This window comes from Haliaeetus albicilla, chromosome 29 (genome assembly GCF_947461875.1).
Source record: "Haliaeetus albicilla chromosome 29, bHalAlb1.1, whole genome shotgun sequence".
Lineage (NCBI taxonomy): Eukaryota > Metazoa > Chordata > Aves > Accipitriformes > Accipitridae > Haliaeetus > Haliaeetus albicilla.
The window spans coordinates 6,034,759-6,061,492 of record NC_091511.1 but is presented as its reverse complement, the minus strand read 5'-3'; the positions used below and the strand labels follow the sequence as shown (position 1 = coordinate 6,061,492).

Here is a 26,734-nt window from a genome sequence, read left to right as displayed (position 1 = left end):
CTCACAAGCTGACTATAACCTGGAATATGCATTCTCCAGAACCCCACAAGGCCTAGGAAAGCTTGTGTTTCTTTCTTGTTAGCTGGTGGAGACATAGATGCTATCTTGTTAACCACATCCATAGGGACATGACGGCGTCCATCCTGCCATTTTATTCCCAAGAACTGAATCTCCTGTGCAGGTCCCTTGACCTTGCTTTTCTTTATGGCGAAACCAGCTTTCAGAAGAATCTGAATTATTCTTTTCCCCTTCTCAAACACTTCTTCTGCCTCGTTGCCCCACACAATGATGTCATCTATGTATTGTAAATGTTCAGGGGCATCGCCTTGTTCCAGTGCTGTTTGGATTAATCCGTGACAAATGGTAGGACTGTGCTTCCACCCCTGGGGCAGTCGATTCCAGGTGTATTGGACACCTCTCCATGTGAAAGCAAACTGTGGCCTGCACTCTGCTGCCAAAGGAATGGAGAAAAATGCATTGGCAATATCAGTTGTAGCATACCACGTGGCTGCCTTTGATGCCAGTTCATATTGGAGCTCTAACATGTCTGGTACAGCAGCACTCAGTGGCGGTGTCACTTCATTCAGGCCGCGATAATCTACTGTTAACCTCCACCCTCCATCAGACTTTTGCACTGGCCATATAGGACTATTAAAAGGTGAATGAGTCTTGCTGATGACTCCTTGGCTCTCTAGGTGATGAATCAGCTCATGGATGGGAGCCAGGGAGTCTCGGTTTGTCCGATATTGCCGACGGTGTGCCGTCCTGGTAGCGATTGGCACCTGCTGTTCTTCAACTTGCAACAATCCCACAATGAAGGGATCTTCCGAGAGGCCAGGCAGAGTAGATAGCTGTTTGATCTTCTCTGCATTTACAGTGGCTACACCAAAAGCCCATCGGTACCCCTTTGGGTCCTTGAAGTACCCTCTCTTGAGGTAGTCAATGCCAAGGATACAAGGGGCCTCTGGGCCGGTCACAATGGGGTGCTTTTCCCACTTGTCCCTTGTCAAGCTCACTTCAGCCTCCAGTATAGTCAATTCTTGGCATCCCCCTGTCACTCCAGAGATCCAGATGGGTTCCGTGCCCCTGTATCCTGATGGCATCAGTGTACACTGTGCACCAGTGTCTACCAAAGCCTTATACTTCTGTGGGTCTGATGTGCCAGGCCATCGAATCCACACAGTCCAGTATATCCGGTCATCCCTTTCCTCCTCCTGGCTGAAGGCAGGGACCCTCTATTGCTGTTCCTCATCAGAATATTCACTGTCCGATCCTTGCGGTACCAGACCAGAAGTCCCCTCACCAGAATCAAGGGAGGTAGTTTCAGTTCTTCTGTGCCTGGAGGATCGCTGAGTGCTTTCTTGGGCCTCTACAGCAACTACGCTGACAGCCTTCTTCTTGGGTGACCCCTTCTTAACAGCTGTCTTCCCTCTCAGTTCACGCACACGGGCTTCCAGCTTAAAGGTGGGTTCACCATCCCACTTCCTCATGTCCTCCCCTTGGTCACGCAGGAAGAACCAGAGTGTACCACGTGGCATACGCCTTGGGCTCCCTTTCCCTCTGACTGGGGCACGAGAGGACTGATTTCTTGGAGCATCCCTAACAGCCAAAGCACTGTCCTGTAGGGATGAGGAGACACAGAGATTTTCCTCAAAGTTTTGGAGCCAAGACGACACTTTCTCCACAGTTGGTGTTTCCATATCTGGACAATACATTGCTGCCAAGCTGTTAGAATACGATGCTGGGGCACCTTGAATCACCTTTCGCCACATGGCCCGTGTGCACAGGGCATCCTCTGGATCTTTGGAAACTTCCTCATCATCTAGATCACTGTAGATGACTTGCACCACTGCTAACTCTCTCAGGTACTGGATGCCTTCATCTGCGGTAGTCCACTTTTCTGAGGAACTGACAAGATCTTCCTTGAATGGATATCTTGCCCTCACACTTGAGAGGAGCCGGCTCCAGAGACTGCAAACTGCTGCCTCTTTTCCAATTCCTCTTTCAATTCCCCGGTTTCTAGCGAGGGATCCCAGCTGTTGGGCTTCCTTGCCTTCCAGTTGCTGACTATCAGCCCCGTTATCCCAGCATCGGAGCAGCCAGGCAGCAATCCGCTCACCTGGCTGGCGGCTGTAATCTTTCCGCAAGTCCCGAAGTTCTGAGGACGTCAGGGACCGGGTAGTTTCCGCTTCCTGTTTAAGTTCCCTCACTCCTTCCTCCAATTTCCTTATTGAAGGACCAGCTTCTAGATCAAGCTTTTCCTCTTCTTCTTCTTCCCTCACTAATCGATGGTATGGACCCGTTGATCTCCTTGTCCACTGCTTCCTTTTCACTATTGGGGCAATTACTGTAGTTGTTGTTGTTTGGGTCCCTATCTCGAGCATGGTGTCCTCAGATGCAGTCTGGGTCCCTGCCTCGACCATGGTCCTCTGACAGTGTTGAACTATGGCTCGGTAGGCATAGGCCAGGCCCCAGTACAGTGCGAGAAGCTGCTGGTTTTCATTGGGATAGGCAAGGCACCCTTCTATCAGGTGGCGTGTCAGTTTGCCAGGGTTACTTGCCTGTTCAGATGTAAAATCCCAGATTATGGGAGGTGATAACCGTCCTAGGAATCTGCCCAAATCCTTCCATATACCCTGCCACCCAGGCACCAGTCGCTTGAGGGCACATTTAAGTATTGCCTCACCTAAAACTTGCCTTCTCTTATACCAGGACGAGACCAGATTCCACAATACCCATAATATGCCACCAGTATTAATTATTAGTATTAAACAGCTTACATAAGGGTGAACAAGGACCTCGGGAGCCTGCATAATAAAACCATTCACATCAATGCCTGGTAGAGAGAGGGAGATGTGTTCCCTCATCTCCTCCACAAGATAGCTCCCACAACACAGCAAAGCCATCAGTGCCAGGACAAAGCACATCGACATTATTTGTATTAGCACGTTCCCGCGTTCCTTCTTTCTCCCCACAAGATAGCTCCCACAGCACAACAAAGCTATCAGTGCCAGGACAAAGCACGCAGCCATTATTTGCATTAACATGTTCCCAAACTCAGCAAGCTAGAGATAAGCAAGCAGCTAACAAGCTCCGTGACCTGCACAGGAGCTTGCCACTTAATAACTAGCTATAGAACGCTTAATGCAAAACTGCCGTTGTCGTGCCCCACGTTGGGCGCTCTCTTCAATGTGATCTCTTTGACAAATGTTATGCAAAATCACTCTCTCATCTCCTCCAGACCATTTAAAAGACATTAAACAGGGCAGCTTGCCTGATAGACCCCTGCCAGACCCTACTAGCTCGATGCCTCCAGGCAGAGTACCAGGCATTGACCACGTCCCTACGAGCCCACCCCTCCAGCTGTTTTATACCCCTCTATTTATCCATCCATGCAGACCATAACATCCTCACATTGAATATGGTGGGGGATGATGCCGAAAGCATTGCTGATCTCCAGGTAGAAGACACCCTTTGCTCTTCCCCTGTCCAGCAATCCTGTCCTTTCATCCTAGAAAGCAAAGAGGATGGCCAGACACAATCGACTCTGGGTGAATACATTCACCTTCCTTTCAGACACCCAGAAAGGGGACTTTAGTAGACACGCTTAGGAGCACAGCCTTCCATTCCCCTGCTCATTCTTTGAGCATTTTTGAAAGGTGCGTACAACATTTGCCTGCTTCCAGTCATCAGGAAGTTGCCCCAGTCTCTACGACATTTCAAAGATGACGGCGAGTGGCCTCACAGTGACATTGGCCTGCTCGCTCAGCTCCTGGGGATGCTGCCCCTCCTGTCCCATAGACTGGTAATGATTGTGTTTGCTCAAGTGATCCCTGGCTTGACACCCATCCACCTCTGGCTGTTTTCCTCCAGAGTCCTGCCTCGAGGCACAAAGGCTTGGGAGACCTTGCTGGGGAAGACTAAGGCAAAGAGGATATAGAGTATGTCAGCTCTATCTATACCTGCCCTTACTACATTCAGCAGTGGCCACATACTACCTTTGGCTTTTTTTCCTTAAACTCTTCTTGAAGGAGTAACAGCTTCTCTTGATGCCCTTGAACCTCTTTCAAGGATACACACTAGGGAAGCATTGGCTTCCTTAAAGCCATCCCTATTTCCCGTTTCCTCCATCATCAGTCCCTGCATCCACCTTCTGAATGCTTCCTTTCTTCTGCGGAGCTTCTCGATGTGTTCCTTCTTTAGCCAAGCTGCTCTCCTGAAATGTCAGGTTGTTTTCCTGCTCAGCAGTCTGGACAGGTCTTGTGCTTGGAAGATGCTTTCCTGAAAGACCGCTGCTTGACCTGGAGTGCTGCTACCCATGGCACTACCACAAAAAGTGCCCTGAAGAGGCTAAAATCTTCTCCCACTATTTCATGGCTACTGCAGCCCAGGCTGATGCTACTTTCCACATCCATGATCAGCTCTCCCTCCCTTGCAAGGACCAGATTCAGGTAAGCGTCACCTTTGTTGGCCTGGCACCTGTGCAAAGAAGTTATCCCAAGAGATGCCCGACATCTGCTGGACAGCATGCATCCTGCTGTGCTCCCCTTCCAGTGAGTGTCAGGGTCATTAAAGTCCCCAATAAGACCAGGGGTCATGTACCTGGAGTCTTCCCTGGGTTGCTTAAATAACGCTTATTCCACTTCCTTAGCCTGGTTGCAGGTCCTTCATCACCCACCGGGATGCCACGCCAAGGGGCCTGTCCTCTCATCCTCACCCACAAGGGCTCACCCAACCTGTTGCATGTCTCATAGAGGAGCTCCACACAAATGACAAGCTCCTTCAGATGGAGGGCATCCCCCTCCTCATCATTCCAGCCTGCCTCTCCTGCACAGCCCACAGGCACCATGGCAGCACCACTGTGAGCTGTCCCACCACCCCGCGCCATTTCTTCCATCAGTGTCAAAAGTCTATAGTGGCACATGGGACTGCAGCTCCTCCTGTCTGTGCCCCAGAATGAGGGCATGGGACCACATTTGGACTGCAGCACCTCCACTGTGGCACTCACTAAGTAAAAGCTCAGACTTGTCACAGGCAAACCCAGTACCAAATGCCCAAGACCCAATGTCTGCAAAAGCTGTGCTTGAGAGCAGAGACATGCTGCAGGGGATCGCAGATGGCAATAGGAAGCCAACAGAACCTTTTCTACATGCCTCCCTCACCTAGCCGAGGTCTCCCTGGTTATCAGCACTGGCACGGCTGCCTGCCTGTAGCCCCGCCTTCCATCTCCTCCCCATCCTTCGATCTGGTGGTGGCAGTTCTGTACTTGGTGGTGCATCCAGCAGTGAACCCCCTCCTCTACAGAGTCAGGAACCAGGAGCTCAAGGAGTCTCTCAGGAAAGGGATTTCATGGATGTTGGTCAATCTTGATAAACTTTCCATCACTCTCCACAAGTGACCTCTAGTGTATCGCAATGCAGGCCTGTACTTTATTATGCATTTTTTTGTTAGCATTGCCTGTATTCTTACTTATGGTTAAATTGTTCCTACATAATTGCTTGTATTCAGCTCACTCTCCTAAGAAAGGAACCCATCTCTCTCTCTCCCCTCACACCTGTGTAAATGTGTTCCTAACACTGTTTCAGAGCTGATTCTATCATAGCATCTCTATAGAAAAATGCCATCTCCCACATGCGGTTCCTCAAGGTTTGGATGCTCTTCCACAGCTGATGTCAACAACGTGCCCAGGAACTTCACTCCAAAAGGGCCTGAGTAAAAAGCTCATTTTCACATTGGTAGCTGTTAGAGAACAAGGGTTGGATTTAGGACACGTCCCTTGTTGTCTATTGACAGTGGAGATGGTGAATGCTCACTGAGAGACTGTCATACTGCGCTGTCCCAACACGTGCCAGGGCAGAGTACATCCTCCGGGAGAGGAATCTGGAGTTGCCTGCAGAGCCCGGGAGATATGCGTGGACCGTGTGTGCCTGGGGTGGGCACTGACTGGAGCCCCACAAAGTGAGAGATGGCCCAAGGCGGAGTCAACCAAAAGGAAAGCACTAAATCCAGGTATCTGCAAGGAAACAAAGATGGACACAGCCAACCCAACACAGACCAACACCAAGGGGCAGCAGCACCTTGACAGCAGCACTTACACAACCATGAGCAACACAATGGGCTCCATCCCGTTCCCCCTCTCAGGCTGAGCGGGTGCGAAGGTTCCATAAGTGGTCTGTATATTACAATTGACCAGCAAAGCATGTACACACATTCACGCCCAAACACACACGCAGCAGTGAGCCTACTCACACAGAAAAAAGACAGGAGCAGAATTTAATAAATGTTGTAGTTTAACCCCAGTAGTCAGTGAAGCAGAACACAGCTGCAGCTTGCTCATTCCTCCACAGCAGGATAGGAGAGATGACGGGAAAGGTAAAGTGAGAAAACTCATTGGCTGAGATCAAAACAGTTTAATAAGTAAAGCAAAAGCTGTGCACTCAAGCAAAGCAAAATAAGGAATTCATTCACTGCTTCCCATCAACAGGCAGGTGTTCAGTCATCTCCAGGAAAGCAGGGCTCCATCATGCATAATGGTTACCTGGGAAGACAAACACCATCACTCTGAACCCTTCCCCTTTCCTCCTTCTTCCCCCAGCTTTTATAGCTGAGCATAACATTCTAAGGTACAGAAGATCGCTTTGGTTGGTTGGGGTCAGCTGTCCCAGCTGTGTCCCCTCCCAACATCTTCTGCACCCCCAGCCTACTCGCTGGCAGGGCAGCGTGAGAAGCAGAAAATGCCTTGGCGCTGTGCAAGCACTGCTCAGCAGTGACTAAAACATTGGTGTGTTAGCAACACTGTTTCCATCACAAATCTAAAACATAGCCCCATACAATTTGCTATGAAGTTAGTTAACTCTACCACAACTGAAACCACTAGAATAAGCAGGACAGACCGCGGTGATCAGGCACAGGCTTTGGCCAGACCAGCACTGACCAGCCACCTCCCCACAGGCACCTGGCCCCTTGCAGCCCTCTCCTTCCCAAACTTCCACAGGCTGCTTCTTCCATGATATGCCGTGACCCTTGCCTTTCTCTGCCACAGTCTCCACCACAATTCATAACCCTCACCAATTAGTTTTCCCCCAATGGTCTCAGGTTTTCTCCATTTGTACCCAAATTTGATAGTTTGGACACCATTGCCTTGGTCCTCTGGGACTTCAAGGGCATCCCTGATGGCTTCCCCAGGCACTGATGGCCTTGCAAGACAAGACTGCCCAGAAGGTCCCTGGTGCTCCTCTCTGTGCCGTCTGGCCACTTCTCACATCTGCAGCCACCTGTGAGACCCAGCCGGGACACAGGGTGCTGCCCATACTGCTGGTCCCTTCTCACGCTCTTCTCTGTCACGTCCCACAATTTCTCCTGCCATGTCCCATAGGTTCCCAACCATGTTGGCTTTGCATAACTCTACTCTTCTCCAATGGCTGAACTGCCATCTGTGCCACGTTGGCGTTTATGATGCTGCAAGTCAAGCAGCAACAGAAATGGGCTCACACCCCACCTCCCAGCCATGCCATCTTCACCATCCTCTACATCTCCCCTCTCCCAAGATCTCAGCGCTGCTGGGTGGGTTTTCTGACACTCCAGGTGACAGCACTGGGCCTGCCTCAGCACCTGGCCAATTGGGTTCTTTCCAAAGAAGTGACCTCAAAATCCACCTCCCACCTACCATGCCTCTCCTTGCATCATCCTCTTCTGGAAACAGGAGTCACCTCCCACCCAGCCTCCCACAACCCTGCCCCTTTACCCGCCTCCCCTGTCCCCTCCCCAGCACTGTCCTTTCTTCTGGGCAGGCAGAAACGTGCTCCCCCACCCCACGGGGATGGCAGAGCCCTGGTGGGACAGCTGGAGTGGTGGGAGGGCAGCCATGGGTGCCAAGGGCTCCTCAGGAAGGCAGGTGGAGGAGGGGAGCTCTGTGCAAAGGGGAGGCCTTGCCTTGGAGGAAGCCTCATGGTCACAGGTCCTCGATGACATGGCAAGTTGAGCACCCCACAGTCTGCTGGGAGGGCAGCAGGGCTGGACACAAGGAACCCAGGGGATTCCTGCAGGGTTGAAAAAGACAGCGTTTTGACAGAGACACTCAATGAGCTGTCTAGGTCTGGTCTCTTCCTGACAGACAGGGTGGATCTGTCTGGGGATGGGAAGGAGGAGGGCAGCCATGGCTGCTACCACCATGAGATGGTGGAGAAGTAGGACAACTAGCAGAATGGCAGTGCGGGACTGCAGGAGAGCTGCTTTCTGGTAGCTGAGGATCTGCTTGGACTGTCCTGGAGGACAAAGGGGCTGTGAGTCCCTCCTGGATCTTCAGGGACAAGGTTCTCTAACCCACAAAGATGCCTGCCTGATGCACAGGGAGTCAAGCAGGGCCTGGCAAGAGGTCAGCATGGATGAACAGGGACCCCCCTGACTTAGGAGGTCCAACACCAGAAGGAAGTGCAGGGAGGCTGGAGGGGGAACAGCCTGCCCGGGAGGCAGACAGACACCTGGCCTGTGTGTGCAGGGAAGGAGCCAGCAAAGCCAAAGTTCAGCGGTGGCTGGAAATGGCCATGCATAGGGAGGGCACCCAGAAGGGCTTCTCTAAATGTGTTGTCAGCACAAGGACGGCAGCCGAGGGAACCCTGGTCACAGTGGGGCAGGAGAAAGAGTGATAAAGCCAGTATAAATACAGCAATTCCTTAGAATCAAGATTCTCCCTCGAGAGTCCTGTCACACATCAGGACTCTGACCGAGCTGCCAGAGCACTCAGGCCTTACACCAACCGAAGGGCTCAGCAGGAGAGTGTGGGAGTGGAAAGAGAGCAGCTCTGGGAAGATCAGTTGCTGGTATTCCCTGGCAGTGCTGCTGTGCTGAGACTCTTTTCCCCTTCCCCTCTGCACACAGGCACTGCCCTGCAGCTTCACCAGGTTCTCAGAGGAAGAATCTCAGGAAAATAAGTCGCTGCAGGGTCCTTTATTTTGTTGAAATACACAGAGAGGACTGTGTCTCATTTATACAGCCTCGGGGTCATATTGTACAGGTAGACAGTGAATTAGAAGTAGGATGAATAATAAAATTTCATTGTGCACAATATTATCACAAGAAAAACAAAGAGCCCCTGCCCCACCAGCACCACGAACCTGAGAGGCAGGCTGGGCCTGTAAAGAAATACATTATGAATGCTCTGCAAAAGAAAACAATCAGTTAATTGCTTCTGAAAAGCACCCGCTCATCATTTTCCGCAGGGCATCCTTGAGCTCCTGGTTCCTCATACTGTAGAGGAGGGGGTTCACTGCTGGAGGCACCACCGAGTACAGAACTGCCACCACCAGATTGAGGGATGGGGAGGAGATGGAGGGGGACTTCAGGTAGGCAAACGTGCCAGTGCTGATAAACAGGCAGACCACGGCCAGGTGAGGGAGGCACGTGGAAAAGGCTTTGTGGCGTCCCTGCTCAGAGGGGATCCTCAGCACGGCCCTGAAGATCTGCACATAGGAGAAAACAATGAAAACAAAACAACCAAATGCTAAACAGACACTGAGCACAAGAAGCCTAAATTCCCTGAGGTAGGAGCGTGAGCAGGAGAGCTTGAGGATCTGGGGGATTTCACAGAAGAACTGGCCCACAACATTGCCTCGACAGAGGGGTACTGAAAATGTATTGGCCATGTGCAGCAGAGCATAGAGAAACCCACTGGCCCAGGCAGCTGCTGCCATGTGGACACAAGCTCTGCTGCCCAGGAGGGTCCCGTAGTGCAGGGGTTGGCAGATGGCAACGTAGCGGTCGTAGGCCATGATGGTGAGGACACAATACTCTGCTGCGATGAAGAAGAGAAAGAAAAAGACCTGTGCAGCACATCCCCAGTAGGAGATGGCCCTGCTGTCCCACAGGGAATTGGCCATGGATTTGGGGACGGTGGTGGAGATGGAGCCCAGGTCGAGGAGGGAGAGGTTGAGGAGGAAGAAGTACATGGGGGTGTGGAGGTGGTGGGCGCAGGCTACGGCGGTGATGATGAGGCTGTTGCCCAGGAGGGCAGCCAGGTAGATGCCCAGGAAGAGCCAGAAGTGCAAGAGCTGCAGCTGTCGCGTGTCTGCAAATGCCAGGAGGAGGAACTCGGTGATGGAGCTGCTGTTGGACATTAGCTTCTTCTGGGCATGGGGCACTGTTCAAGTGGGAGAGACGGTGACAAGTTAGAAGAAAATTCTTTGAGCTAAACCTAACGCATTTCTCATAGAAACCCCACTGAAATTGCCTTTCCTATTTCGGAAAGACCCTTGGCAGGTCGTATCATGAGATATATGCTTGGTGCTGGCTGAGGGTGCCACTGGGAGCAGTTGTCTCGGCTGTGGGGTCTGGGGGAGTCAGTCCTGCCCTACAGCAAGAGGTAAATAGGGACAGGGGGTGATATCAGATTAAATCCACTCATTATATCACAGAGCTTTTCAACATTGTCGCTTCCAATTCAACGAAAAGCAAACAAAATCCAAGGGATTTTTTTTTGGTGTATTTTGTTCTAGTTTACCCACCACTCTTAAGGAGTGCATTTGGTAGGGAAAGAAGCGAATCTCCTAAATTTGGGTTGTCCTAACGGGAGAGGTTTCTCATTTCTATCATTGGGAGCCTGGGGATTAGGCGGGGATTTGGACACTTAACTCCCATGGAGAATTCTACATGGCAAGACCCGCAGGCTCGGTCTGTGAGGTGCATCTGAATCCTACCTCCCATCCCAGACCAGTGATAAAACAAGAGGAGTAGAGACAGGAGGAGGAACTTGGGCAGATGTTACAGAGCTGCTGTATATGGAGGCAGGAGAGGGACAGATGGTAGGGTGTTTGATAATATCTTCTCTTCAGAGCTGAAGCCACTGAGAAGGTGACTTAGTCCCATGGCCGTAAAGGCAGAGGCTCTGCTGGGTGGGAGAAAAGACCAAGGGTTTTCTCCGCTGATGGCAGGGAGATGCCTGAATCCCCCCTCCCATGGCATTTCTGGAAGCAGCTCCCTCCTCTCACTCCCTGCCCCTGTCTCTGCTTCCTGGAGCTGTCCCTGTCAGCAGCTGCTTCTCCATCCCCTTGTCTCCTCCCTCTCCCTGCTCAGAGACCCATTCCCAACCGCTGTGTGCTCAGCTCTGCCCTGCAGACCCCTCCTGGCAGCCGGGCACTGCCCAGGGGCATCTCTGTGTGTGCAGGGGCTAAGGAGCACCTCAGACAAGTGCTAAGGACAACTGGGGTCTCGGTGCCTTCTCCAGAGGGGAGAAATAAATTTTAGTCTCACACTGCCCACCCACCAAGATGATAAAAATTCAAAGCAAAGACTCCTTACTTTTCAGGAAAATACTGCCTTGATGTTCTTCTTGAAAGTCCCCTCGGAAATGCCCAGGGCTAAGCTGGAGCTCTGAGCAAACGTGACCCATGCAGCAGCCTCTCGACAGCAGAAGCACCCTGCTCTGCCCTTCCAGGGGTCATTTCTTTCACCCACACCTTCTGCCCACACTGTCATGGGGAGTTCCCTGCACAGGCTGAGTGCTGACCCTGGCAGGCAGCAAAGTCCCTGCTCCATCACTCAGCCCCTGAAACACCAGGACCCTGCTCTGAAGGACAGCCCTGGGCACCCCTGCATGCACACCCGGCTTCACAGCCCTGCAGCTGGTGCCAGGAGAAGGCAGCCCTCATGCCCTGTCCCTCTGACAGGGCAGCAGGGAAGCCCTGCTCTGGAGCACATCCTTCTCCTCTACACCAGAGAAATGAAGCCAGTCCTCCTGCCAGATCCCATACACTGTCAGATGTCCCAGATCCCTGCAGGAACTGAAGCTCTATTGCCCTGCACCCACAGACTTACCATGCAGAGGGCTGGGAAGATTTCTCCCGCAGTGAGCTCTCAGCATCCTCCCACTCCACACTGCCTTTAAGCTCTCTCTGCCTTGCAGGTCTCCTCTCGATGCCTGCAGGCAGTGCCCCCAGCCCTGCTCCTGGGCAGAGCTGTCTCTCTGCAGCGCTGCCCGCTTGCCATGAGCTCCCTCTGTCCCAGGAGCCCAGCCCAGCTCAGCAGCAGAGGACCAGCCCAAGGCAGCACTTGCTCTGCCCCCTCTGGGCTCCCTCCAGCTGTCCCTGGGCCTCCAGGGGAACCTGCTGGGAAACAGGCTGAAGCAATCACGGATGTTCCCTCCCGCACCTGCAGAGAGACACTGCTTTCCAGCAGGGTCATTGCTCTGCTGAGAGACAGACTTAGGTCCAAGAATCCACTTGTCTGAGAATCAGAGAATCATTGAGGTTGGAAAAGACCCTTAAGATCACCAAGTCCAACTGTGAACCTAACACTAGCAAGTCCACCACTACACCGTGTCCCTAAGGAGGGTGACTCAACCCCTTCCCTGGGCAGCCTCTTTCTTCTGCCATCATTGGGCAGGACACGCAGACAGTGACAGGCAGGGATCTCCTTTAGCCCTGCTGAGGGAAGGGGGCCAGCTGAGTCCATGGAGGCACCTCATGCTGGGTCTGTAGTCCTGGGGCTGGAAGGGGACTCAGCTCCCTCCCATGCCCACCACAATCCCACAGGAGGTGGGATCCCTCTTGCCTCAGTGCAGGTCTGCATGAAATAGACAACTGCACGTGATCTCCTTGTCTCAGCTCCCATGCTAATCAATGGTGATGGAGGCCAGGAGTGAGGTGTTCAGATGCAAATGTCTGGTGACATTGGAGGTGCCAGAGGTGGTCAGAGAGGTGTGCATGTAATAGAGACAGATCCAAGATATGTGCAGGCAGATACAGAGACACGACAACATCTGAGCACCTCTTAGCAGCTCCTGGGAATTTCCTTTGGCCAAGTGAAATGTCAGCTGGTGCCCAAGCTAAGGGCAATGGAACCTGCCCCTCCTTAAGATGTTTAGCGTGGCATATGGAGCTATACAGAGGTATTCCTCCGATGGAATGGAGTCATGTGCCATAGGTAGAGCTCAGTCTTTCTCTTCCTCTTCTCCAACTGTTGGATTGACTAGATCTTGGCTGACAATATTGGCAGTTGTCTCATGTTCAGCCCCACAGTGGGTTACAGAATTCAGAGCAGCTACTCAATTCCAGGTTCAGCCAGGCCCACAGAGCTACAGGAGATGCCAGGGCTGGCCTGGGAATCACACGGCCTATACAAAAAGCAATTCTCCTTCAGGGAGGGTGTGTGACAGACACCCCAGATGGCATCTCAGACGGTATGATTTGGTGCCTTTGTGCCATTGACGGTTGCCATCAGTCAGAGGCACCAGTCATCAGATGCCATCAGAGAGGCAAATTCTGTCCCTTCTTCTACCCATTAGCTGCAGGCATTGTGTCATGACAAAGCACATCACACCGGGGTCCTTTCTCACTTCCTTGACGATCCAGCCAAGGAACAGCCCAAGCATTTGAACAGTGTTCCTGGGTACATCTTGCCTTCAAAGACAGCATCCTCCAAGCACAGCTATGCTTCATACCAAAACTCAGCTGAAACTCAAAAGGCAATGCAAGGTCACCAAGATGAGGTGTTTCTACTTCAGGAACAGTTAAAGAAAAAAGAGAGGTACTCCAGGACCACTATTAAATTAATTGATAATAGCTGTAGAGAGATCTGAGATTGCCTATGTTGTCTTTGCCTCGGTTACCACCAGCAAGGTCTCCAAGGCCTTTGTGCTTTGAGGCAGGACTCAGGAAGGGAAATGGGAACTACCAGTGGTGGATGAGGATCACGCCAGGGCTTACCTAGCAAACCACACCCTTACCAGTCCGTGGGACCAGAGGGGCTGCAATAAAGGGTACTGAGAGATTGTCTTTCACCAGGAAGTGTTGATCTGTTGTGATCCCAGTAAGGAAGGCACTCAGAATCTGTGAGGCATCATTTACAATGCTCTTCCTTAGGTCTAGCACTCTAAGGAGAGAATTGTACAGATAATTTTATGTCCCTTTAGATGGGTGGAACCCCAGGAAGTGTAGCATGGATGTAGAAGAATGAGGAGGGTGGATGCCCCCTGTATGAAGGGGAAGCTTGGATTTATGGGGGTCCTCCATGTGACGGGCATCAGGTTAGGTTAGCTTTTGTCACTGAGGATCAGAGGAGTCAGTAAGAGTGACATTGTGCTGGCAGTTACAAACTACCTGATGATGGGAGAGGAAACAGAAAAGGTCTTTTGTCACCCGAGGAATTCCCCAGGTTAATGATCAGGTGCCTATGGGGGACTGCCAGTGCCCTGGCATTCACTGGCCAGGCAAAGCAACAGGGTGCCAACAGCCTGAAGGATCTTGGGACACCTTCTTCACAGAGCTGCTAGGTGGGCCAACAAGGCTGATGCTCACCTGGACCTTGGCCAACAAGGAAATGCTGGTCAGGATGTGATCACCAGCGTCAGCCTTGGCGTCATGACCATGAAACTGTGGGGTCTCAGACACCAAAGGGCAGTGAGGGAGCCCAGCAGCAGAGCACAGACTCTGGACTCCAGAGGAGAAGTCTTTGACTTACTTGGGAGACTGATCCAGGTGGTGCCATGGGAAGCAGCTCTGAAGGGTGAAGGAGCATGAGCAAATCTGACAGGCCTGACAGGACAGCCTCCTCCAAGCACAAGAATGATCTCTCCAAGTACCCATGCAAAGAAACATTCCCCTCAGGAGAGAGCTCTTGCCATTAAATGATAACAGTCAGGAATGAGAGAAAAAAACAATGCTCTAAAAACTTCATTCCAGAGGTTACACACCATTAATTAAGAGCTACCTTGTCAAGTAAGACTGAATGACAGGAATGAAATGAATAAATGTATCAACATCAAAAAGTGCTGTGGTACAATAGGACACTCTGAAGGAGTCTGGATCAGCTCAAGGCTTTGTGTTTCAAGAAGGGAACACCAAATGCATGGCACCAGATGAACTCCTGGAGCCTTGCAAAAGCACTCACACCTCCAAGAGTACAGAGGTGACTCAGGGATATCCTCCCCTCACACATCTTGATGTGTTTCCTCAACTGGTGCTTCTCGAATGCATGAATCTTGAATGGAGAAACATGGTAATTACCTGAGGAATGCCTTGAGAGCTTCCTAACTTGTCAGTTAGTGATTAGGCAGTGACTGGAGGTGTGTAGTGATGTGAGAGAGGGTGAAGTTATCAACAATCAAGGAGGTGGTTCAGGGCTTTAGCAAATCCTTACAACCACACCTGAGCCCAGCAATGGAAAGCAGTTGATGTCTGTAGGTGGAGGAGGAGTAGGTGTGCCCTGGGAGTGTGGCTGCAGGACCCTGCACAAACCAGGGGTTACATGAGAATTTTCCATCAGGGGAGCATGCCTCAACCTGGCAGATGGGGAATGCCCATTGCTGGGGGTGGCTGAACACTGCTCCTCATGGCCCGTGAGCCGACCTTCCTGTCTTCCTCTCCTTCACTACCCACACTTGCCTGGAATTCAGGAAACTTCTGACATGCGGAAAGCAGACTCCACAGTCAGTGGGATTGTAAAGTAGGTATGTTCATGCAGCGCTTGGCAGCACAGGGGGTAGTCCCACCAAAGTCGTGAGCACCCGACTCGGCAGTTCGCCTCAAGTTTATACAGTCAGGTATTACATATTCACAATATGCCTATACATATGCATGAGCTATCCCCGCTTCATATTAAAATTAGCTCTGAGAGGTCATTTCCATAGTCTCCTCCCAGCTGCGCTTGCACAGTGCCTCTTTATGGTGGTCATCTGGTGGTCGCAGAGATGAAGATAGATGACTCCTCTTCGTCACCGCTAGTAACCTCTTTCCTTGTGCAGGCTCAGTGTTTTCTTGGTATTCACCCAAGCTGCAAGACCAGTCTTGGCTGGCTCTTGAGGCCAGCTCCTGTTTCTTATCAGGAACTGTCTGCCTCAGCTAATTTCAACAATGTAAGCACTAAACATCATCTTTCATCCCCCTTTATTATGTCTACTGAGATTCCTTTGGCTCCCCTTGTCTCACATACATCAGCCTTGAGAATCCATGAACCTCCTGGAGTGAGGTCTCATTGCTGCAGGGGAAGTGAGAAGGTTTTGGGAGACTCGTGCGAGTGCAGGGAGAGAGCGGGGTGTGCATAGCAGAGAGTGTGTTACAGGCCAGAAGAGGACCCGAAGGAGCAAGTGGCAGTCATGCTACTGTGGAATAGTTCAAGTTGGGATTTTAGGGCAGCCGGAGTAATGGCAGTGTAGTGCTGGGCATATGGATCCAATCTGGGGATGCAAACAAGTCTGGGACTGGGACATCTCAGGTGATTGAGGACTGTCAGCAGGACTATGAAGGAGGCTGGATGAGTTGTGGGGAACTTAGAGGCATTGCCAGATCCCCAGAACACCACAGCTTTGTGTTTAAAGCAACAAAATCTACCACCAAGTTGTACACACACCCGCACTCACCCTGACCCTCAGTAGAGGCCTGAGCAATTCATGAGGGAAAGGACCTCTTCTACCAGGCCCTGGGGGTCAGGGCTTGGCCACTCTGATGATTAACAAACACCAAGGGCTTACATGTGATCAGAGCCACCAGCTCATTGCCTTTGCCACCTGCAGCCAGTGTCTCCACGTTTTTGCATATTTAGCCCCCAGGGACCGACACATTGAGTGGGCATTCCCTGCATGGCTTTGTCAGTGTTGGCCCTCAGTGAGGCCTCCAACACCCTCAGAAACTTGGGGTTTTCTGCTGCCTTCCACTTTGTCAGAGGCTTGTTCCTGCTTTCAGTATCTGCAGTTCAGGAACTGGGCACCAGAGGGCTCCTTAACATGCAAAACACCCTAACAAGCCATGTCTCTGTGCATCACTTTCCCTAACTCTTCAAGTCTTTTGGGCCTCATTGGAGAAATTTCAGGAGTGTAGCCGAGCAGAGAAGATTGAAATGATAAGTAACAAAAAAATCAGCATCTCTTCGTTTTCTTTGTCTTGCCGCTTACAGAACACATAATCTCAGCCTTCAATTCATATTGATCCACAGCATCTGTGGATGATGTCTGAACATGTAGGAAGTGGTAAGATTGTTTCTGTCAGACAATGTATGGGAGATCATTGTCCTGTGCCCCATCGTCATCAGTGGTCCCTCACCACCACCTCCATCCATCATTTCTCTCTGTGGTCACCTGGACTTGCATCATGATTTTTCAAATCCAAGCTTTTCCCAGTAAAGTCTGTAGCTGAGTGATTCAGCTCATTTGAACAGATCCCCACTGGCTTTATTTGGAGAACCAGCTGCACACAATCACAGAAGAATGTTGCTTACCTGCCATTATTAAAAAAAAAAAAAAGGAGCAAAGGAAAACAATTCATTAAAAAATAATGTATGAAGTCCATGTTTCCTCCACTGAAGTCCACTTTCTGCTGCGTGTCACCTTAGTGGAACACTTTCAGTGAGATACTCAGGAGAACAGGTACAAACACAATGGAGGGGTTGGCTCAAGAGACCATCAAGCAGACTACTGAAAGTCAAGGCCAGTTTTAAAGCACCTGAAGCTCTGAGTAGCACCTGGGTAGCTGAGAGGTGTTTGAATGGGTAGAGACCAATGAGGGGAGGAAAGGTGGATGGACACTGGGAAATGCAGACATCCAGGCAGGCTGCTGGAAAGATTTCTTTGGAAATGGTCAGTTCAAGCAGGACATGTGGAAACCCGTGAGAGAGTGGTGAGAGTCAATACACAGGATACTAGGCGGAGCAGTGTCACGGGTGTAATGGGGAAGATCAGGATATCTTCTCCTGAGCATAGTACCTGGGCTGGAAATTTCCACCTTGACATCATGGGAAAACATTGTCTGTGAAGGAGCAGTGTTTGATGCATTTCAGCTGATGAAAAATGTGCTCATTTTTTCTTTAAGAGTGGAGAACAGTTCCTGAGCTTTGCAGGCAGGGCACAGCTGTGCTTGTCCATTCAGGCCCAGAAGGTGCTCCCCATGCCAAGGCCAACGCTGGGCAGGTGAGGGGCAGTTCCTTCAGTTTATGCATGCTCTTTGCCAGGGATGGGATTCATCCTGCCTAGTTTTGATGGTGAGAAGAAGTCACCCAAATGGCATTATTTCCAGGAACACGGCCATATATCAAACACACCTTATGTGGGGCAATGACTCGGAGACACTGCAGCTGTAAGCTCCATCCCCATCAGGCAGATCTTGTCCTGGGAGCAACTCTCTCACTTCCTGCTTGGTAATGGTGCTCCCCAACCATCTGCAATACAAATGTGGGTAGCAAATGAGCTCCACCCCGAGATTTGCACAAGCTCTTGGGACTCACAAAGTGCAGGCGTGCCTCGGGCAGGTCTTCCCCTCACCAAAATGTGTTTCCTCAACTGGTAGTTTGGGGTCCATGAATGTGGAATGGAGAGACATGGTCAATACCCAGGGAGGAAAGGGCAAGTGCTGCAGAGAAACACAGTCGCTGCCTGGTGCAGGCCCAGGGAATCACCCTCCGGGGCTGCAGGTGTTGCTAAGGAAGCTGTCCCAAAGAGAGGCAGGGTCAGGTCCAGGTGAGCATCAGCCTCGTTGGTCCGCCTAGCAGCTCTGTTAAGAAGTTGTCCCAAGATCCTTCAGGCTGTTGGCACCCTGTTGCTTTGCCTGGCCAGTGAATGCCAGGGCACTGCCAGTCCCCCATAGGCACCTGACCATTAACATGGAGAATTCATGATGCCTCAGAGAGTCTGAGTGCCTTCCTTACTGGGATCAGAACAGACCAGCACCTCCTCAGTACCCTTGGCTGCAGCCCCTCTGCTCCCATGGACTGGTAAGGGTGTAGTTTGCTAGGTAAGCCCTGGCGTGATCCTCATCCACCACTGGTTGTTCCCCTTTCCCTTCCAGCGTCCTGCCTCAAAGCACAAAGGCCTGGGAGACCTTGCTGGCGGTAACTGAGGCAAAGATGACATTGGCAGTCTCAGATCTGCCTACTCCTATTATCAATTAATTTAATAGTGGTCCTGTAGTATCTCTCTTTCTTCTTTAACTGTTCCTGACGTAGCAACAGCTCATCTTGGTGCCCTTGAATTGCCTTTTGAGTTTCAGCTGAGTTTTGATATGAACCATGGCTGTGCTTGGAGGATGCTGTCTTTGACGGCAAGATGTACCCAGGAACACTGGTAAATGGCTTGGGCTGTTCCTTGGTTGGATATTCAAGGAAGTGAGAAAGAACCCCGGTGTGATGTATTTTGTGATCATGCAATGTCTGCAGCTAATGGGTAGAAGAAGGGACAGAATTTGCCTCTCTGATGGCATCTGATGACTGGTGCCTCTGACTGATGGCAACTGCCAATGGCACAAAAGCACCAAATCATATTTACCGAGATGCCATCTGGGGGAACTGTCACACACCCTCCCTGAAGGAGAATTGCTTTTTCGTATAGGCCCTGTGATTCCCAAGCCAGCCCTGGCATCTCCTGTAGCTTTGTGGGCCTAGATCTGAACACCGAATTGAGTAGATGCTCTGAATTTTGTAACCCAAGGTGGGGCTGAACATGAGACAACAGCCAATATTGTCAGCCAAGACCTAGTAAATCCAACAGATGGAGAAGAGGAAAAGAAAGACTGAGCTCTCCCTATGGCACATGAATACATTCCATCAGATGAATACCTCTATAGGCCACCCTGAACATCATGAGGAGGGACAGGTTGCATTGCCCTTAATCTGGGCACCAGCTGTCATTTCACTTGGCCAGAGGAAATTCCCAGGAGCCACCAGAAAGAGGTGCTCATATTTTGTCCTGTCTCTATATCTGCCTGCACATATCTTGGATCTGTCTCTATTAGCTGCACACCTCTTTGACCACCTCTGGCACCTCCAATGTCACCAGACATTTGCATCTGAACACCTCACTCACGGCCTCCATCAACATTAGCCAGCATGGCAGCTGAGGCAAGGAGCTGACATGCAGGTGCCTATTTCATGCAGACCTACACTGAGGCAAGAGGGATCCCAGCTCCTGTGGGTTTGTGATGGGCATGGGAGGGAGCTGAGTCCCCTTCCAGCCCCAGGACTACAGACCCAGGATGAGATGCCTCCATGGACTCCGCTGGCTCCCTTCCCTCAGCAGGGCTAAAGGAGATCCCTGCCTGTCACTGTCTGTGTGTCCTGCCCAATGATGGCACAAGAAAGAGGCTGCCCAGGGAAGGGGTTGAGTCACCCTCCTTGGAGGTATTTCAAAGACACTGTGTTTAGGACACAGTTTATTGGTGGACTAGCTGGTGTTAGGTTCATTGTTGGAATTGTTGGTAAGATTCTTTTCCAACCTCAGTGATTGTATGATTCTCAGACAAGTGGATTCTTGGACCTAAGTCTGTCTCTCAGCAGAGCAATGACCCTGCTGGAAAGCAGTGTCTCTCCCCAGGTGCGGGAGGGAACATCCGTGATTGCTTCAGCCTGTTTCCCAGCAGGTTCCCCTGGAGGCCCAGGGACAGCTGGAGGGAGCCCAGAGGGGGCAGAGCAAGTGCTGCCTTGGGCTGGTCCTCTGCTGCTGAGCTGGGCTGGGCTCCTGGGACAGAGGGAGCTCATGGCAAGCGGGCAGCGCTGCAGAGAGACAGCTCTGCCCAGGAGCAGGGCTGGGGGCACTGCCTGCAGGCATCGAGAGGAGACCTGCAAGGCAGAGAGAGCTTAAAGGCAGTGTGGAGTGGGAGGATGCTGAGAGCTCACTGCGGGAGAAATCTTCCCAGCCCTCTGCATGGTAAGTCTGTGGGTGCAGGGCAATAGAGCTTCAGTTCCTGCAGGGATCTCCGAAAACCGCCACAGCTGACAGTGTATGGGATCTGGCAGGGGGACTGGCTTCATTTCTCTGGTGTAGAGGAGAAGGGTGTGCTCCAGAGCAGGGTTCCCTGCTGCCCTGTCAGAGGGACAGGGCATGAAAGCTGCCTTCTTTCAGGGATGGTTGCAGGGCTGTGAAGCCGGGTGTGCATGCAGGGGTGCCCAGGGCTGTCCTTCAGAGCAGGGTCCTGGTGTTTCAGGGGCTGAGTGATGGAGCAGGGACTTTGCTGCCTGCCAGGGTCAGCACTCAGCCTGCGCAGGGAACCCCCCATGACAGTGTGGGGAGAAAGAGTGGGTGAAAGAAATGTCCCCTGGAAGGGCAGAGCAGGGTGCTTCTGCTGTCGAGAGGCTGCTGCATGGGTCACGTTTGCTCAGAGCTCCAGCTCAGCCCTGGGCATTTCCGAGGGGACTTTCAAGAAGAACATCAAGGCAGTATTTTCCTGAAAGGTAAGGAGTCTTTGCTTTGAACTTTTATCCTCCTGGTGGGTGGGTGGGCAGTGTGAGACTAAAATTTATTTGTCCCCTCTGGAGAAGGCACCGAGACCCCAGTTGTCCTTAGCACTTGTCTGAGGTGCTCCTTAGCCCCTGCACACACAGAGATGCCCCTGGGCAGTGCCCAGCTGCCAGGAGGGGTCTGCAGGGCAGAGCTGAGCACACAGCGGGTGGGATGGGGTCTGTGAGCAGGGAGAGGGAGCAGACAAGGGGATGGAGAAGCAGCTGCTGACAGGGACAGCTCCAGGCAGCAGAGACAGGGGCAGGGAGTGAGAGGAGGGAGCTGCTCCCAGAAATGCCATGGGAGGGGGAATTCGGGCACCTCCCTGTCATCACTAGAGAAAACCTGTAGTCTTTTCTTCCACCCAGCAGATCATCTGCCCTTACGGCCATGGGGACTCAGTCACCTCAGTTGGGTCAGCCCTGAAGAGAAGAAATTATCAAATACCCTACCATCTGTCCCTGTCCTGCCTCCATTGGCAGCAGGTCTGTAGTGTTTATCCATTTTTGTCCTCCTGTCCCTGCTCCTCTTGTTCTTGTCACTGGAGAGGGATGGGGAGGGGGGATTTGGGTGCATTTCAGACATTTGTCCATGTGAGTAAAATATCCCAATCCCCTCCTAATCCCCAGGCTCCCAGTGACACAAATGACAAAACTCTCCTTTCAGGACATCCCATCTTTAGGACATTCGCTTCTTTCCCTGCCAAAAGCACTTCCTTAAGGGGCGTGTGGAAACCAGAACAAATACTCAAAACAAAATCCCCAGTTTTGGTTGCATTGGGAGTGACAATGCTGAAAAGCTCTTTGATATGACAAATGGATTTACTCTAAGATTCCCCCATGTTCCTATTTGCCTCTTGCTGTAGGGCAGGACTGACTCCCCTGTAGCCCACAGCAGAGCCCGCTGCTCCCAGTGGCACCCTCAGCCAGCACCAAGCACAGCTCATGAAAGGGACCTGCCAAAGATCTTTCTGAAATAGGAGAGGCAGCTTTGGTGGTGTTTCTGTGAGAAATGCGTTAGGTTTAGCTCAGAGAAGTCTATTCTAACTTGTCAATCTCTTTCCCTCTTGAACAGTGCCCCATGCCCAGAAGAAGCTAATGTCCAACAGCAGCTCCATCACTGAGTTCCTCCTCCTGCCATTTGCAGACACGCGACAGCTGCAGCTCTTGCACTTCTGGCTCTTCCTGGGCATCTACCTGGCTGCCCTCCTGGGCAACAGCCTCATCATCACCGCCGTAGCCTGCGACCACCACCTCCACACCCCCATGTACTTCTTCCTCCTCAACCTCTCCCTCCTCGACCTGGGCTCCATCTCCACCACCGTCCCCAAATCCATGGCCAATTCCCTGTGGGACAGCAGGGCCATCTCCTACTGGGGATGTGCTACACAGGTCTTTTTCTTTGCCGTCTTCATCACAGCGGAGTATTGTGTCCTCACCGTCATGGCCTACGACCGCTACGTTGCCATCTGCCAACCCCTGCACTACGGGACCCTCCTGGGCAGCAGAGCTTGTGTCCACATGGCAGCAGCTGCCTGGGCCAGTGGGTTTCTCTATGCTGTGCTGCACACGGCCAATACATTTTCACTACCACTCTGCCAAGGTAATGCTGTGGGCCAGTTCTTCTGTGAAATCCCCCAGATCCTCAAGTTCTCCTGCTCACGCTCCTACCTCAGGGAAGTTGGCCTTATTGTGCTAGGTGTCTGTTTGGCATTTGGTTGTTTTGTTTTCATTGTTTTCTCCTATGTGCAGATCTTCAGGGCCGTGCTGAGGATCCCCTCTGAGCAGGGACGCCACAAAGCCTTTTCCACGTGCCTCCCTCACCTGGCCGTGGTCTCCCTGGTTATCAGCACTGGCACGTTTGCCTACCTGAAGCCCCCCTCCATCTCCTCCCCAGTTCTAGACCTGGTGGTGGCAGTTCTGTACTCGGTGGTGCCTCCAGCAGTGAACCCCCTCCTCTACAGCATGAGGAACCAGGAGCTCAAGGATGCCCTGAGGAAAATGATGAGCGGGTGCTTTTCAGAAGCAATTAACTGCCTGTTTTCTTCTGCAGAGCATTCATAATGGAACTCATTACAGGCTCAGCCTGTCTTCTCCGATTCTTCTTTGTGGTGGCGGTGGTGTTTTCTTTATTTTTCTAGTGATAATGTTCACAATGAAATTTTATGATTCATCCCACTTGTAATTCACTGTCTACCTGTAGAATTTGACCCCGAGGCTGTGTAAATGAGGCGCAGTGCTCTCTCTGTATTTCAACACAGTAAAGGACCCTGCAGCGACTTGTTTGCCCAAGGTCCTTCCTCTGAGATCTTGGTGAAGCTGCAGGGCAGTGTCTGTGTGTGGAAGGGAAGGGGAAAAGAGTCTCAGCACAGCAGCACTGCCAGGCAGCACCAGTGCTTGGTCTTCCCAGAGCTGCTCTCTTTCCACTCCCGCACTCTCCTTCTGAGCTCCTGGCTTGGTGTAAGCCCTGAGTGCTCTGGCAGCTCGGTCAGAGTCCTGATGTGTGACAGGACTCTCGAGGGAGAATCTTGATTCTAAGGAATTGCTGTATTTACACTGGCTTTGTCACTCCATCCCCGTGCCCCACTGGCCACTGTGACCAGGGTTCCCTCAGCTGCCTTCCTTGTGCTGACAACACATTTAGAGAAGCCCTTCTGGGTGCCCTCCCCATGCACGGCCATTTCCAGCCACGACCAAGCTCTGGCTTTGCTGGCTCCATCCCTGCACACACAGGCCAGGTGTCGGTCTGCCTCCCGGGCAGGCTGTTCCCCCTCCAGCCTCCCTGCACTTCCTTCTGGTGTTGGACCTCCTAAGTCAGGGGGGTCCCTGTTCATCCACGCTGACCTCTTGCCAGGTCCTGCTCGACTCCCTGTGCATCAGGCTGGCTTCTGCCTGGGCTTTGAGGACGTTGTCCCTGAAGATCCAGGAGGGACTCAAGGCCCTTTGTCCTCCAGGACAGTCTGTCCTGGGTTCAGCTGGGATAGAGTTCATTTTCATAGGAACCTGGGAGGGGGCACAGCCAGGACCGCTGACCTGAACTCGCCAAAGAGCTATTCCATACCATGTGACATCATGCTCATCATATAAATGGGGAGCGGGGTGGGGAGGTGTCTCTCTGTTTTCAGTGGGGGAACTGGTGGAGCGTCAGGTTCCGCGTAGTGAGCAGCTGCACCGCGCATCACTCGTTTTGTATATTCTTTTATTAGTACCGTTGTTGTTGTTGTTGTTGTAACTTCTCTTTTTGTGTTGTCCCAGTAAATTGTCCTTATCGCAACCCATGAGGTTCTGCGGTTTGGTTTTTTTTTTTCTTTTCCACTTTCTGGTTCTCCTCCTCATCCCACCAGAGGGGGGCAGGAGGAGTGAGCGAGTGGCTGTGTGGTCCTTTGTTACCAGCTGGGCTGAAACCACAACACAGTCCAAGCAGATCCTCAGCTACCAGAAAGCAGCTCTCCTGCAGTCCCGCACTGCCATTCTGCTAGTTGTCCTACTTCTCCACCATCTCATGGTGGTAGCAGCCATGGCTGCCCTCCTCCTTCCCATCCCCAGGCAGACCCACCCTGTCTGTCAGGAAGAGACCAGCCCTAGACAGCTCATTGAGTGTCTCATTGCAGGTTCCTTCCAGCTGAACTGTTCCATTCTATTCTGTTCTGTTCTACTCTGTCCCCTGTGCTCACCATGAGTCAAATACCGATGAGAGTGTTATTTGCCTGAAAGGCCAGGGGCCTTTCAGCTCCAAGAAAACTTTGAAGGACACATAACACAAAGGTTGCAAGTGGAAACAGGCTATTATTTTTATTTTTCTGAGTCTGTTTCAGAGCCGATGCTCACAAGCCTTAACACAATGTGCCTGTGTAGCCAGGAGCAGGCTGATGCATTCTTCAGTTGAGCTTGAGAAAACATCCTTTGCAGCCTGGCAAAGGCAAGTCACAGAGCTACAGAAAGTAGCAGGAGGAATACAGGCCAAGCAGTCCCTGTTTCCTGAAGAGTGAGAACGTGCAGAATGAGGATCAGGACCGACCACACACAAAAGAAGAAGGAGGAGGAGGAGGAAAATTCTTTTTGAAAATACCTAAACAAGCACCAATTCAAGGTTACAAACTTTATGCAAATTAAGGTTTCCAGAGTGGATGACTGTAGTGTTAAGACACGAACATGCAATATATTATTCATTTAATACTGTCAGTGAGACATTCTTGCCAAGATCAATGCCTCTTTGGGCCAACGTGCTGTGAGCACCGGTGAGGCCGCGCCTCCAGTCCTGGGTTCAGTTTTGGGTCCCTCGCTACGGGAAAGATGTTGAGGTGCTGGAGCGTGTCCAGAGAAGGGTAACCAAGGTGGTGAAGGCTCTGGAGAACAAGGAGAAGGGTCTGGAGAACTTACGAGGAGCGGCTGAGGGAACTGGGGTGGTTCAGTCTGGAGAAGAGGAGGCTGAGGGGAGAGCTCATCGCTCTCTACAACTACTTGAAAGGAGGGGGTAGCGAGGTGGGTGCTGGTCTCTACTATCAAGTAACTAGGGGTAGGAGGGGAGGAAACGGCCTCAAGTTGCGGCAAGGGAGGTTTAGGTTGGATATTAGGAAAAATTTCTTTACTGAGAGGGTTGTCAGACGTTGGACCAGGCTGCCCGGGGAAGCGGCGGAGTCCCCGTCCCTGGAGGGGTTCAAAAAGCACGTGGACGGGGTGCTCCGTCCCACGGTGTCGTGGGCGATGGGTGGACTCGATGATCTTGAAGGTCTTTTCCAACCCAAACAATTCTACGATTCTCTTCCCCCCCCATCTCCCCACATCCCCCCATCTCCCCGTCCCCCCCTCCGTGTCCATCCCCCTCCATCGGTCACCCCGCCCTTCCCCCGCTCTCGCCGCCCCATGACCGACCCCGGGGGACGCAGGCGGCCGGGCGGCTCCCCTCCCCCACAGGACCGGGGCCGTGGGGGGAGGGGGTCGACAGGGTCCCCATCGGGTCCCATAGGTCTCGGTGGGGCCCTATAGGGGCTCTATGGGCTCTATAGGGTCTCTATGAGCTCTATAGGGCATCTATGGGGCAGGGGGGGGGTTCTATGGAGCACAATGGGGGGGAGGACCCAGCTCGGCCTCCCCCCCCCGCGGGAATGTGTCACCTCGCCGGGGACACTTGTCACCTCCCCGATGACAAAGTGGACGCCGTGTTCGGGGCCGGCTGCCAGCCCCCCACCCCCTCCTCCTCCTCCCATCCCAGCCCCACAGCCGGCCCCACGGCGCCTTGTTAGGGAGGGGAACGAGATAACAAATCCCCCCACCATGTCCCGATATAGACCTGGCAGCGACGAGGTGTCACCACCCCGCGGGTGATGGGACAATGGCCAGGGATGCCAGTGTCCCAGCCCCATAGACACCCCACGCATAGGGGTCCCAGGCGTCCCAGCCCCATAGACACCCCACGCATAGGGGTCCCAGGCATCCCAGCCCCATAGGCAGCCCACACATAGGGGTCCCAGGCGTCCCAGCCCCATAGACAGCCCACACATAGGGGTCCCAGGCATCCCAGCCCCATAGACACCCCACACATAGGGGA

At 52.2% G+C, this 26,734-nt stretch overlaps 2 protein-coding genes across 2 annotated transcripts; one reads left to right on the top strand and one right to left on the bottom strand.

The window, feature by feature from the left end:
• Positions 1-9,173: 9,173 nt before the first annotated feature.
• Positions 9,174-10,127, bottom strand: LOC138682579 (olfactory receptor 14J1-like). Its single transcript, XM_069773836.1, has one exon. The coding sequence runs from the start codon at positions 10,110-10,112 to the stop codon at positions 9,174-9,176; it is 939 nt and encodes a 312-aa protein (XP_069629937.1). The 5' UTR covers positions 10,113-10,127.
• A 10,444-nt stretch (positions 10,128-20,571) lies between these two features.
• LOC138682856 (olfactory receptor 14A16-like) lies at positions 20,572-23,357 on the top strand. Its single transcript, XM_069774382.1, has 2 exons — positions 20,572-20,617; positions 22,262-23,357. The coding sequence occupies exons 1-2, from the start codon at positions 20,572-20,574 to the stop codon at positions 23,248-23,250; spliced, it is 1,035 nt and encodes a 344-aa protein (XP_069630483.1). The 3' UTR covers positions 23,251-23,357.
• The last annotated feature ends 3,377 nt before the right edge of the window (positions 23,358-26,734 follow it).